Here is a 14,914-nt window from a genome sequence, read left to right on the forward strand (position 1 = left end):
ACCCCTGACAAATGGCCATCCAGCCTCTGCTTAAAAGCTTCCAAAGAAGGAGCCTCCACCACACTCCGGGGCAGAGAGTTCCACTGCTGAACGGCTCTCACAGTCAGGAAGTTCTTCCTAATGTTCAGATGAGTTCTTCCTAATGTTAAGCTGAAGGAGCGGTGTTCTGTTATATATAGTTTACAGACTGAAAATATATGATCAGCCTTATTATTATTATTCTATAAAGTGTTGCATTTGTTGTATCATTTTCAGCATGCTTATCATTCCACCAGTTACTGTATATACTCGAGTATAAGCCAACCTGAATATAAGCCAAGGCACCTAATTTTGCCCCAAAAACCTGGGAAAACTTACTGAATATAAGACAAGGGTAGGAAATGCAGAAGCTACTGGCAAATTTCAAAAATAAAAATAGATACCAATAAAATTACATTAATTGAGGAATCAGTAGGTGAAATGTTTTTGAATACTTAATATTTTGAATCTTAAAACTGTAATATAAGATAAGACTGTCCAACTCTGGCTACTTATATACTCAAGTATAAACCAACCGAAATATAAGCCGACTTGAATATAAGCCGACCAGGACCCTCACTCGAGTATAAGCCGAGGGGGGGGGGGGGGTTCAGCCCTTAAAAAGGACTGAAAAACTTGGCTTATACTAGAGTATATACGATAGAATGTATCAATTGTGTTTAGAGAAAAATGGATCTTCCTTGTTCAGTTAGTCTTCTAACTTTAAGATCTATGTTTCACTCTGCTTTTAAAGAGCCATCAGCAGCTAAGGATAGTGCTTGTGGGTTAGATTTGGGTCCTGATGGAACAGCAATATCCACCTACCTTATTTTGGCAAGTCTACAGTTGCTCCCCATCCATTGAACATACCTTGTTATGCCTACAATTATTAAAGTGACATATACAAACTATTGTTGAAAGATACTATTTCTTGCTTTTATTTGGTTGTTTTTTGTTTTGTTTTTTTGTTTTTTTGTTTTTGCTGCAAAATAAGATGCAAAGAATCCAGGACAAAGAGAAGGCAGAGAGGAAGAGGAAAGCAGAGGCAGCCAGACTTCATCGGCAGAAGATAATGGCCCAAATGTCTGCTTTACAGAAGAATTTCATTGAAACACACAGACTCTTATATGAAAATACACAAGACACACAGGGAAGAGATGCTATGGAAGAGGAGAGGTAAGAAAAGAGTATTCCGTAATAAATCGGTACCTAAGCTTTGACGAAATAAAATAATGCAAAGTCATTAAATTGGCTGGTTGATGGACAATTTTATAGATTCCCATGGTTCCAAGATACTGTCTCTTTCCCTGATGAACATAATTCTCTTGGCCAATTTTTCAACACATAGGTAAAAATAGAACATGGTAAATATGAATTTGATAAGTGATTTTCCATTTGTCTTTGCTTTTTATAAAGTGTGCTGGCAAAAACCATAGCTTCTGAAGAAATATTCAGTGGGCTGAATCCAGCAGTATACATATAGACTTTTCCACACCCAGCAAGGGTTTGCTGAAGCCCCTCCTCATCTCTGCAGGGTTCCTCAATCCTCTGGAGCAGATCTGGGAGACTGCAGTGCAGAGAGGGAATGTGATCCTCCAGCACTTTCCTTTGTTACTGCTGTAGAAATATATAAGGGAAGACAGCCCAATATATTCGGTTTTCCCATATATTTTGCAGGTCCAAGTCAAATTTATCAAAACCTGAGTGGGGAATGTTAGTAAACTGCAACTTTCATCAGCCTAGTCAGTGGTGAGGAATACTGGGAATTGCAGTTTATCAATGTCATGAAGACCAGGTTACCGAGTATAAAGCGAGATCATAGGTGAACTGGAATATGGAATTATATCTCACAAGGCCAAGAATGATCTTGGTTCCATTATCCACTTCTCATTATAGTTAATGGAGCAATAACCGAAGAATGTGATCTCAAGGTTGCTCCAATCAGATAAAATGACTAGGAAAGGTAGTGCTAAAAACCTAGGGACATTAAAGTTTGGGATTTTTGGATCATGTGATTTTACTATTTATATTAGGATGTTTTTAATGCTTTGTCATAGTGTCTTCATATTTGTATATGCCTATGTTTAATGGTTTTAAAGATTTTTAATTCATACTTACATGTCAGTATTTAGTTATTGTGATTTTATTATTTTGTATGATGTTGGCATTGAATCCTTACCATTAATATGTTGCAAACGACCTTGAGTCCCCCCAGGGGTGAAAAAGGTGGTATATAAATATATTAAATAAATGAATAATAAATACATTTATTTTCAAATTGTATATTAATTTACATGTTCTATCCAGAGCTCAGAAAAAAAAATTCTGTTCAGATGTATTTTAGGTTTCATTACTTCATTGGTGTTTCATTGATTCCCAACTTTCTTTTTTAGTCTCTTTTTTAAAAAAAGAAATTACCCTTTTATTGAAATTTAGCTGGGAATTAAAGCAAGACAAACATAATTTTAAAGCATGGCTTAATTTTATAAACAGCAATGCTTGTGGATTGAACGTAACCATGGACTGCAAATTTGCTATTTAAAATCCTTTTGTATCTTTGTAGCAGCCCGCCAATTATAAGTTATACCAGAATTGCCTTGGGGCCTAAGAGAGGGCCATCTGTCATAGAAAAAGAAGTCTTGACATGTATCTTATGCCAGGAGGAACAGGAAGTGAAGCTAGAATGTGCTGCCATGGTTTTATCTGCCTGTGTCCAGAAATCCACTGCCTTAACCCAACATATGGGGAAGATGTTAGAACTTTCAGGAGGTATGTCTCATTTCCCAAGCTACCATAGACATTTATATTGGCTTAGTCATCTTGAAGGAAATCTATATTGCAAACTCTGACTAATTATAAACAGTGTGAAGAGAAGAACAGAAAGATGGATGATTTTAGCCGCCCCGAGTCCCCTTTGGGAAGATGGTGGCGGGGTAAAAATAAAGTTTATTATTATTATTTCATTGATTTCCTCTCAATTCCCCTTCCTCCAGAACTAATCTGTCCATAATCTTTTAGGGCAGATTGAGGACAGCAGACAGGGCATAGCTGAAAATTGTACATCCTGTATATCATTTTAGATATTATGTCAGCTTTTTGTTTGTGAACAGAAACAAGTTGGAATGTTGCCCTTGCAACAAGAAGAGCAAAATACCTCTAATTTGCTTTTCATTCTGATTCTTTTTGTGATTTTCATGACATCAGAATGAGAAAAGATAATTTTTCTTGCCTGAATTTTATTTTAGACAATAAATATTAGAATATACGTTTAGAGAAACTGGGGCATTGAAAGGATGCCACAATCATTGAGAAGGGGCAAAGACATGGAGCAGTGGATTCAAACTAAAGGAAAAGAGATTCCATCTAAATATTAGGAAGAACTTCCCAGCAGTAAGAGCTGTTTGGCTGTGGAATATGATGCTGCCTCTTGAGGTTTTTAAGCAGAGGCTGGATGGATATCTGTCGGGAGTGCTTTGACTGTGTATTTCTGCATGGAAGAATGAGATTGGACTGTATAGCCTTTGCAGCCTCAGCCAACTCTGTTTTTATGATTCCCTTGCAACTTTTCTCAGGTCTGTCTTTGGCCTGCTGAACCTAAATATCATGAAATACAACAGCTGATATACTCTATATTTGATAGAGTATGCTATATGTTAGAGCAGGCATGGGCAAACTTTGGCCCTCCAGATGTTTTGGACTTCAGCTCCCACAATTCCTAACAGCCTCAGGCCCCTTCTTTCCCCCCTCAGCTGCTTAGCAAAAAAGAAGGGGCCTGAGGCTGTTAGGAATTGTGGGAGTTGAAGTCATAGAATCATAGAGTTGGAAGAGACCTCATGGGCCATCCAGTCCAACCCCTGCCAAGGAGCAGGAATATTGGCAGGGGGTTGGACTGGATGGCCCATGAAGTCTCTTCCAAAACACATGGAGGGCCAAAGTTTGTCCATGCCTGTGTTAGAGACATAATGTTGAGATATCTTTCTAGCTCTGTAAAACAATCCATATTTAGCAGGATTAGCTGTCTTAATCTTGTTAGAAAAGATCTTGCCAAATGTTCATTCACACTTGATGAAATGGTGTACCTAACTACTTCTGTTTTTCCCTAAATAGATAAAATAGATCCTCTCTTCATGAATCCTGATTTGTCATGTGGAACTCATACTGGCAGTTGTGGTCATGTGATGCATGCTGCCTGCTGGCAGAAGTAAGCAGTTAACAGTTAGTAATTATCATTTGTTTTATCTATAATGTGTTTCCAACAGTTTCTTCCAGACTTCTTAAGCATATTGAGGCAGGGATTTAGCAGAAAGTACATCTGGATCTTGGCAATCTTTTGTAGGTGGAAAAGGATTTCTGATTCTCAACTGTTTTAACAGTAGCTCCTGAAGCAAAATGACTCCTCTTTTGAGTTTATACCATTCATATTAAAACAGTTTGGTGTAATCAGTGAGGATCATGCCCTAAATCCAATTATTTGATTTAGATTTATGGAATCAATGAAAATTTTGTGAGTTTTATTAATTCCTTTGCCTTAGTGTATCTACTTTAGTAGAGACAGTGCTTCAGAACAACTCTGGATTTAGATGCCCAAATGAGCCCTTAGCTGTCATATTCAGAAAAGCGCTTGAAATTCTTTAATCCCAGTGTATGCCTTACGCACTGTGCTCTGCTTCATGGATAACAGAGTTCTATTTCCAAAAACAAAGTTGATCTCATAGTTTTATCTACCTCTGTAATCAAAGGTATTTCAGAGAAAGAAACATAATCAAAATATGCATATATTCAACTGATTGAAATACAGTAAATAAAAATGCACCCACTGGGGTTTGGTTCTAGAACACACCATGGATACCAAAATCCAATAATATTCAATTCTCATTATATACTGCAGTGATGTAATAAAATGATGTATCTTATATAAAATGCAAAAATCAAGGCTGCCTTTTTTGGATTTTTAAAAAATATTTCCAAGCTGTGGATTTTGAAATCCATGGATATAGACTCTAGGGATCTAGAGGACTAGCAATACATTCACAGAACTGAAAGGTCAAGTACAGGCAAAAACGTATTTAGAAATATTAATATTTATTGTATTATTGTATATTGTAGTGAGTTCCAGTGTGGTGATTTTTGTGTTTTGCTTTGCAGTAGAAAATATATTTATGCACATTTTCACTGTGCATAATTGATTTGACTATTTTAAATCAGTGTGCCCTCCATGTGATTGGATGTCTTTAAAGCCTCTATATATATATATATATATATATATATATATATATATATATATATAAAAATGGTGTCCTGGGGTATATTACAGCCAGTAACTGATATAGGACTGAAAACTGTCTTCAAACAGGACTCATTCACTTAAAATCAGTATCTCTAGAGATAAATTGATGCTCCAAAGTCATTTCTTTTGATCTGGGCTTATGTCCACATGACCTGATGTTTAAATAATCTGTCCATTTTTATGTGCATTAGGGCTGGGTTACAGTCTTTTGTTAGTGTTTATTAAAATTAATTTATCCCCTTTCCTCTCCAGACTGTTCTGTGCTAATGCTGGGCAGATTTCTAATTATAGTTTCTCATCTATTTAAATGAAATGTTGTGAACAGAGGGGTTTTTATTCCATTTGTATGGAATGAGGAAAGAAAGACGCTGCAATCAGGACAATGAGAAATAATTGCTCTCACTCTTGAGATCAAGTATGGGACCTTTTCTTCTTAAAGTCCCTCTCTATGGCTATGGAAACTGTATTTGCCTCTATAGTGAGTGCAGATAATAGCAGAAGGCCCTCTTGCACACCATTTCCCATTCCAGTTAGAACTTCACATGCTATGCAAATCCAAACAAACATTCACTTAGGGGAACCATCTGAATCCTGAAGTGGGACTTAGCTGGCTATTGGAAGTACCAGTTGAATGAGTTCAATACTGTGCCCTCCCCACACAAGGAAGGCTAGGGAGCACTAGAGTCAGGTCAATAGCTGTAAATTTTCTAGCCCAGGACTTCTTAAACTTTTTCACTTGGGGCCATTTTGGCCTGAGAAATTTTTGCATGATCCCAGATATGTTGGTATGTAAAATAGGCATAAAAATCAAACATTTACTAACAACAAGATTCTCATTTGCAAGGTTTGGTAAAAAGGTTGGTTTTCCTTTGCCTCTCCTTTCACCTTATGTGTAAGATCAAAATTGCAATAAAATCCAAGAGTACTAGCAAAATATTCTTGACACAAAAAGTACTAAATCAAATTTTGCTTTTACATAATGTTCTAGAAGCCTTTCTTTTTGTTGTCTATTGAAATATTACAGATACTTTGAAGCCATTCAGCTAAATTCTCGGCAACGTCATCATGTTGAACAGGTCTTTGACTTGGAGAGTGGAGAGTACCTCTGCCCACTTTGTAAATCCCTGTGCAACACTGTGATACCAATTATCCCTTTGGAATCTCAGAAGATAAATAGGTATGCAATGCTATTTCATTTCTCCAAGTGATGTTTTTGTGTGTGTTACTGAAGAAAATTGTTCTTTTCTGTTTTGTACTAGAGTTTCATGTCATTTATAAATATTAAGTTATTAAAGTATGCATATCAAAGATAGCAGAGCATTATACAACATCAATTTGAACATTTTAAAGCAATTTAAAACAGTGCATTTCAATGGACTACAATCCTTAAACAATTTAGTAGATCAAAACCAACACGTGTTTAAATTTAGTTAAAACAGTTAAGACAATTTAAAACCACATATGTGTACAGATGTGGATGATATTCTATGGCCCCGAAGGCTTTAAGGGAAAAAGTCATGTTTTTCTTGGTGCTGGAAAAACGCCAGCATTGGCACCAACTGGGCTTTCATGAAGGAAGGTATTATGTAAACAGGGCAGCATTTCAGGAAAGGTCCTCATTCATGTCCTCCTTGATATAAATGTGCCAGTTCAAAGACTTTCTCTTGATAGGAAATGCCAGGTATGTACAGCTTGAACAAATTTGATCTATTTATATTTGAATTATGTACCTGAATAATCACATCGGGTAAATCAGTAGTTCCCAACCTGCGGTCTGTGGACCACCAGTGGGCCCCAAGAATGTAAATATGGTCCGTGGACAAAAAAAAAATGATTACTGTAGATTACTAAATTATGGTTTTCTGTGGGTGAGCAAATGGCCACCACTGGGTGGTATATGTTCTGTTTCAGAAACCAGAATTGATGTGGTCTATACGATGCAATTTTCTGAATTAGCACCCCAAATAACCAAACCAAATCTAAAGTCGACCAAAAACAGATTCGTAATCCTTTTGGTACTAATGTTGGAGAGTGGTCCCTGATCAAAATGGTCCCTGGTCAAGTGGTCCTTGGTCAAGTGGTCCCTGGCCATAAAAAGATTGGGAAGCAAATAGATAGCTGTTTTGATATGCAATAAAAGTATTTATTATTATTTGACTACTTAGCATTAACATTTCAAAGATTAGTCTCTTTTGACTAAATTTCAGGTTATGTTTGTAAAGTTTGTAATTAAACTTTTTCATTGCCAGTGAGGATGCATTGGTGGTGGCTCAGCTTCTTTCTCTCTCAAAGTGGATAGAGATTGTTATGGCCCGGATATCTGGTTACAACAAGAAAAACACTGAAGGTTTGTATAATTTATTTCAGAACTGTTCCTCTTAGAAATAGTTTAAACAGATTGCTGAAACTTTTTTTTTTTTTATAAATTTTTTATTGATGTTTCTTTTAAAAAAAGGACAATTACGTACATACATCTATGGAACATTAAACAATATACAGTGTATCCAAATAGACACAGAAGAAAGAAAGAAAGGAAAGAAAGAAAGAAAGAAAAACAAACAAACCATCAAACAGAAAAGTAGACAATAAATAATCCAACAGACCCCGGCCACCCCCGACTTCACACCGACAAAGAACATGAAACATGAAACAACATTAACAAATATAGACTTCCAGATCCCCCCAGGTTGAATAACCTCTCTTTTATGATTGTTGATTTTGATGTTCTTTATAAATATTTTTCTTTTCATTCAATTGGTTGTTTTCTTTTTTCTCTTTCTTTCTTTCTTTTATTTTATTTTTTCTCCTTTCTTCCTTCTTATCCTCTTAAGTCTCCGTTTTCTTCTTGAATTTACCTTTGAGAATCTCTTAAAGGTCACTAATATAGATCTCTTTATTTTCTTCTTTGATATAATCTATAAATTTTGTCCAGTCCGTTTTTTGATAGTTCTTATCATTTTGTGTCAGTCTTTCAGTGAGCCTGTCCATATTCAGAATATCCATGACTTTCAGTTGCCATTCTTCCTTGGTGGGTATCTCTTTCGTTTTCCATACCCTGGCCAGAATGATTCTTGCCGCTGTTGTCATGTAAAAAAAAAGTTTATCTGCATTTTTCTCCATCTTGCTGTCTGTTATACCTAATAGGAAGGTCTCTGGTTTTAGTTCAATTTTTGTCCGTAGGACGGTCTCAGTTTGTTTCCCTATTTGGCGCCAGTATTCTTTAACTTTTTTGCACTTCTACCACATGTGGATGAAATTCCCAGTTTTTTTCCCACACTTCCAACATTTTTCTCCTGTTTTCTCTTTGTTGATCTTTGCTAATATTTCTGGTGTTAAGTGCCATCTATAGAATAACTTGTACCAATTTTCCTTTATTTCTGCTGCATACAAGTATTTCAGTTTCTTCCGCCATATTTCTTCCCACTCTGCCATGGATATTGATCTCTCTACATCTCTAGCCCACTGTATCATGTTTCTTTTTACCTGTTCTGTTTCCGTATTCCATATTAGTAGTTGTTTGTAAATTCTACTTATCATTTTTGTGTCTGTTTTTATCATCTTGTCCCAGAATCCCTCCTTTGTTTCAAAACCTGTTTTTTTGTCTATGTTGAAGTTTTCCCTAATTTGGAAGTAATGATACCATGAGATAGTTGGGTCCAGTATCCTTAGTTCTTCCAATGATTTAAGTGTCACTCCTTGTGTGTTTATTTTCAGTAGTTGTTTGTATACTAACCATTTATCTCGGGGTATTTCTTTAATGTGGTTAGCTTCATTGGGTGAGAACCATAGCGGTGTTCTTATATATAATCTATCCTTGTACCTATTCCATACTTGTATTAATCCAGATCTTATCACATGGTTCTTAAAATTTCTTTCCTTTTCTGCCTTGCCCCTCCAAAGGTATCCATGCCACCCTTGGACTAAATCAAACCCTTCCAGGGTTAATAATTTTTTCTTCTCCAGTGTTGTCCATTCTTTTATCCAGTCCAGAGCGGCCGACTCATAATAGAGTTGGAAGTTGGGCAGGGCAAGTCCCCCTCTAATTCTGTCGTCCGTTAGGTTAACAAAGCTTATCCTATGTTTTTTTCCCTGCCAAATGAACTTTCCTATGTCTTTGTGCCATTTTTTTATCATTGTTTTTGATTTTACTATTGGTAGGGTTTGGAATAGGAACAGGACTTCTGGTAGTATATTCATCTTTACGACAGATATTCTCCCCAGCAGTGACAAGTTTAGATGTTCCCACTTCTTCATTTTTGTTTTAATTTCTGCCCATCTTTTTTCATAATTATTCTTTATCAGATTGCTGAAACTTTTAACATGTAGTTTGTTGTGTTCTTATGTCTTCCTGGTGAGGGAATTCCTTCAGTCTGTAGAATGGGAAGGAGGTAATTTCCCCCTCTCCCATTTGTAGCCCCCAGTGTAAGCTCACAGCAGCCGCTCCCAGAAAAGACACAGGACGCCAATCCGTAATCAATCAGGAACTTTTACTACTGGAAATGCATACACAACGAAAGCCAGGATTGGCACACAGACGCAAGTCAACCCTTATATACCCTCCCCCACATTCGAATCCCCTCTTCCCGCCGACCAAAGATCCCGCGCAATATTCCCCGCCAAACCACCAACGGCCCCTCCCAAGGCCACCAGCTGCAATTCCTTATCAGTTCTCCACGTCAGGAATCCGGTTTTTTGCGCCAACATCCAAGGCCAGGAAACCGAGTCCTGACATAACGTCCCCCTCCACCTCCTCTTCTTCCTGGAAGGGAAACACATGTCACCATCATGTCCCTTCTTTGTCTAGCGGGCCTTGGTACTTTTTTAACAAATTACAATGGAATGTTGGGTGTACCTTCCCCAATACCTTAGGTAGTTTCAAAGTATATGTCACTTCATTTATTTTGTCAGAAATCCTGAAGGGACCAATGTATTTGGGAGACAATTTCCGAGAGGGGGTATTTAGCTTGAGGTTTTTGGTACTCAGCCACACTAAATCCCCTTCTTCCAACCTGTCACCTTCCCTCCTTTTCCGATCTGCAAACAATTTATATTTTCGTTGGGCCTCTCGTGGTGATTTTGCCACTTCCTCCCAGTTCGCTTTCATTTTGCCTGGCCATCCCTCCTTTCCCTCCAGTTCTTCCCCCCAACTCGGTAATTTGGGTAACGGTGTTACTTCCATGCCGTATACTACTTCAAAGGGGGATTTCCCTGTGGATGCGTGACAGGCTCCATTGTATGCGATTTCTGCAAATGGGAGTAAATCGGCCCAATCGGTTTGGCATTGGTTTGTGTACGTTCTTAGGAACAGCCCCAAGGTCTGTTGCGTGCGCTCGACCCCCCCATTGGTCATGGGATGGAACGCTGAACTCAGGGTCCTTTCCACCCCCATCAACTGCATGAATCCTTCCCAGAACCGGGCCGTGAATTGCACCCCTCGGTCGCTAATCACCTGGTCGGGACAACCATGTAACCGATAGATATGTTTGATAAACAGCTCAGCCAATTTCTCTGCAGATGGTAATTTAGGCAGCGCTATGAAATGCGCTTGCTTTGAGAACAGATCCATCACCGTCCATATGTAACGTTGACCTCGGCTAATTGGGAGTTCGCCCACAAAGTCCATAGCAATTACCCTCCACGGTTGTGATGGTTCTGCCACCTTTTGCAATAGCCCCGTTGGCTTCTGTGTGGTTGCCTTACTTTGTGCACACGCATTGCATCGGGATACATACATTTTGGTGTCACCCCTCATCCCGGGCCACCAACACTGACGTGCCAACATTTTCAGGGTTTTTGTTACTCCCCAGTGTCCCGCTCCCTTGTTGCCGTGGCATCTGACCATCATTTTTTCCCTCAGGTTGCCTGGGATGTATAATTTCCTATGTACAAATCCCAACCCATCCTTCCATTCCACCTTTTCCTTATTTCTTTCCAGCCACTCATCCTCCTTGCATGCCTGCCTTATCTCCTCCTCCCATCCCCCGTCTTTGCTCTCAACCCCCACCAGCCTTTGGCTGCGCTCCGTTTGTGCTCTGGTTTGCACTGCCATGCCCCACTGCCGTTCTGAGAATACGCTCCCCTTTGGGCCTTGCCCCCTCCCTCCATCCTCCGGCATCCTTGACAACGTGTCTGCGATTACATTTTGCTTCCCCTTTTGGAACCGCAGCTTAAAATCAAATCTGCTGAAATACTGGGCCCATCTTATTTGCTTTGCTGACAATTGCCTGGGTGAAGTGAGGTATTGTAAGTTTTTATGGTCGGTCCACACTTCAAAGGGGATGCCGCTCCCCTCTAATAGGTGCCTCCACGTTTCTAGAGCCCTCACTACTGCCAGGGCCTCCTTCTCCCACACTGGCCAGTTCCGTTCAGTTTCGCTGAACTTTTTTGAGATGAACCCGCAGGGTTTCAACCTCCCTTCTGGGTCCCTTTGCATCAGAGCCGCCCCGTAAGCCCAATCTGATGCGTCACAATGGATTACGAATGGTTTGGTCAAATCGGGGTGGATTAATACTGGTTCCTCAGTGAACCTGCGTTTCAGTTCTTCAAAAGCCTTTTGGCACCCTGTTGACCAATTTAGCTTTGCTCCTGGGGACCGCACCTTCACCGTTTCCCCCTTTCCCTTCGTTTTGAGCAACTCCGTTAGGGGCAATGTTATCTGCGCAAAGTCCTCTATGAACCCCCGGTAGAAATTTGCAAATCCGAGGAATGATTGCAACTGTTTGCGCGTTTGGGGAGGGCTCCACCCCCTGACATCCTCCACCTTTGCCGGATCCATTGCTATCCCTCCCTTGGAGATCCGGTATCCCAGGAAATCTATCTGTTCCTTATTGAACTCACATTTTGGTAGCTTTGCAAACAATTTTGCCTCCCTCAATTTCTGGAGCACCTCCCTCACCAATTTGACATGGGATCGCCTATCCCGGGTAAATACGATTACATCATCCACAAAGCAAAACACCCCGTGATACAATAATGGGTGTAACACCTCATTAATCATCTGCATAAATGCTGATCCAGAGCCTTTGAGCCCGAATGGGCAAATTAAATATTCAAAATGGCCGAGCGCACAGGCGAACGCCGTTTTCCACCTGTCCTCAGGCCTTATGCGCAATTTGTGATAGGCCTCGATCAAGTCAATTTTCGTGAACACCCTTGCTTCTGACAATCTCGATAGCAAGTCCTTGGTTAGTGGCATGGGGTAGTTGTTGGTGGTGCTCACTGCATTCAGCCCCCTATAATCCACGCACAGTCTCAACGAACCGTCCTTTTTGTGCCTAAATAGCACTGGGGCTCCCAAGGGTGATTCGGATGGCCTTATAAACCCTCGGGCCAAGTTTTTTTCAATATATTTTCTCAGTTCCTCCATCTCCTTGACCGACATGGGGTACAATTTACTCCTAGGCAACTTGGCATCCTCATTGAGTTCAATCTTTACTTCGACCCTCCTAGGAGGGGGAAGCTGATCTGCTTCCTTTTCGTCAAATACATCCTCGAAGTCTCTGTATTCAGGAGGAATTTCCTGCACTCCGCCTGCCGTGGCCTCTTCCCCCTTGCAACACTTCCCCCCTTCTTCGCTCTGGAAAGCTATGCTACCTTCCCTCCAATTGATTTGTGGGTTAGCTTCTTTTAACCATGGCATCCCCAGTATTACATTGTAAGTAGCCATAGGGGATACTACAAAGGTTATGCTGCCTTCCCAGCTCCCCACTTTACATCTCACTTCTCCCACTTCAAACCTCGCCGGGGCTCCAGCCGCCACTGATCCATCTAGTTGCGAGAATGCTATGGGGCTCTGCAAGGGGGTTTTCTCACATCTCAGTTCGTTCGCCAATTCTGGGGTCATAATGTTTCTTGAGCAGCCGCAATCCATGAGGGCTTTCCAGCTGGCCCACTTCCCCTCCCCTTCTAGCCTGATCGGGAATACCAGCATTCCTGGGCTGTGACTCACCAGATCTCCCACTGGGGCCCTAGAAGGGGGGCTCTCCTCCGCTCTCTTCCCTGCAGCCGGTTTGAATTTTGGGAAATGGGGCTCTCCCCCTTTCCTTTGTCGACATTCGGCAGCCCGATGGCCAAGGCGACCGCATACATAACAGCCGCTCCTCTGCTCCTTGGGCCCTCCGGTTGGGGCTTTCCCGACCGTGCCTCTCTCCGTCCTCCGACTCTCCTCTTTTGCTCTCGTCTGCTGCGGCGCCGCTCCTTGATGCCTCTTGACCTGTGCCAAGGTTGTCTCGATGCGGCCGGCCAGCTCAATCCATGCGCCTATCTCCTCCGGATCGTCACGATGAAGCGCCCAGGTCAAGATTTCTTTCCGCAGGCCCTCTTTGAATATCTGGACCTTGGTGGTATTGGACCACTCTGGCACCTTCTCCGCCCTCAACCGGAATTCCTCCACGTACTCGGACACGGAGCGATGTCCTTGGGTTATCGTCTGCAGCTTTTCCCTCGCCCGGACCCTCTCGAGCGGATCCCTGAAGCGTGCCTCCATCGCAGCCAGGAATCGCCTCGTAGATCCCAAACATGGGTCGTGCCTGGCGTGGAGCTGGACGTACCACTCCGCTGCTCCCCCTCTCAGTGCTGCGCCCACTGCTCGCACCCTGCTTGCCTCTGACCCGAAGGTAAGGGCGTTATCTTGTAGATATCCCCTCACCATAGTCAAGAAGTATGCGAGGTTCCCGGCTTCTCCTCCGAATTCGATCCTCAGCTCCTCCCTTCTAGGTTGGTAGAGAAGGGGCTGCCTCTCCGGGTTCTCCGCTCGCGGTGGCCCTCCCTGGAGCCCTCGCTGCTCCGGGGGCAATTCCTGACGCCCTGTGCCGCGCCCGGTTCCGGCCGGGGGCACCAGGAACGTCTGCTGGGACGCCAGTCCCCGGGGTCGTTCCTCCTCCTCATTGCTCTCCGCAGCAGCCCTCCAACTCGTCTGTGTTTTAGGACGTGCCCCGGGTCCCCGGTCACTCCTCTCCCCCGCGCTCCACATCGATTCCCCTCGGGGTGGTGGTTCCTCTAACAGGGGGGTCAGCCGCTCCATCACCTTTGACATCATTGCGAGGGTGGTCTCCATTGATGCCATCTTTTCCTCCAGGAAATCCAATCTTTGCGGGGAGGGAAACTCTAGCCCGCTGCTTTCTCTCGTTGCTGCCCCTGCCCCCTTCACTCGCCTCTGTGTGACTCCGTTGGGCTGGGCGTATGCAGTCGATGAAGCCAAGGCATTCACTCTCTCCAGCTCCTCTTCCGCATTCTCGAAAGGGGAGGCTGGTTCTCCCTCCTCCGTTGGATCTTCCTCCCGTTGCATAGGGGTACCTCACCACAGCCGTGGGATGGCACCGAAGAATCCTGGCTTAATGTAAGCTCACAGCAGCCGCTCCCAGAAAAGACACAGGACGCCAATCCGTAATCAATCAGGAACTTTTACTACTGGAAATGCATACACAACGAAAGCCAGGATTGGCACACAGACGCAAGTCAACCCTTATATACCCTCCCCCACATTCGAATCCCCTCTTCCCGCCGACCAAAGATCCCGCGCAATATTCCCCGCCAAACCACCAACGGCCCCTCCCAAGGCCACCAGCTGCAATTCCTTATCAGTTCTCCACGTCAGGAATCCGTTTTTTT

General features: G+C 42.1%; 1 protein-coding gene across 1 annotated transcript in view; it reads left to right on the forward strand.

Annotated features, from left to right (window-relative positions):
* Positions 1-14,914, forward strand: part of UBR1 (ubiquitin protein ligase E3 component n-recognin 1) — a 70,594-nt gene that overhangs the window by 34,742 nt on the left and 20,938 nt on the right. Inside the window, exons 29-33 of the mRNA XM_060761052.2 lie at positions 1,013-1,194; positions 2,582-2,787; positions 4,126-4,219; positions 6,330-6,482; positions 7,555-7,652. Of these exons, the coding sequence (XP_060617035.2) occupies positions 1,013-1,194; positions 2,582-2,787; positions 4,126-4,219; positions 6,330-6,482; positions 7,555-7,652 (733 nt within the window). The remainder of the gene's footprint in view (positions 1-1,012; positions 1,195-2,581; positions 2,788-4,125; positions 4,220-6,329; positions 6,483-7,554; positions 7,653-14,914) is intronic.

This window comes from Anolis sagrei, chromosome 1 (assembly GCF_037176765.1).
Source record: "Anolis sagrei isolate rAnoSag1 chromosome 1, rAnoSag1.mat, whole genome shotgun sequence".
NCBI classification, from domain to species: Eukaryota; Metazoa; Chordata; class Lepidosauria; order Squamata; family Dactyloidae; genus Anolis; species Anolis sagrei.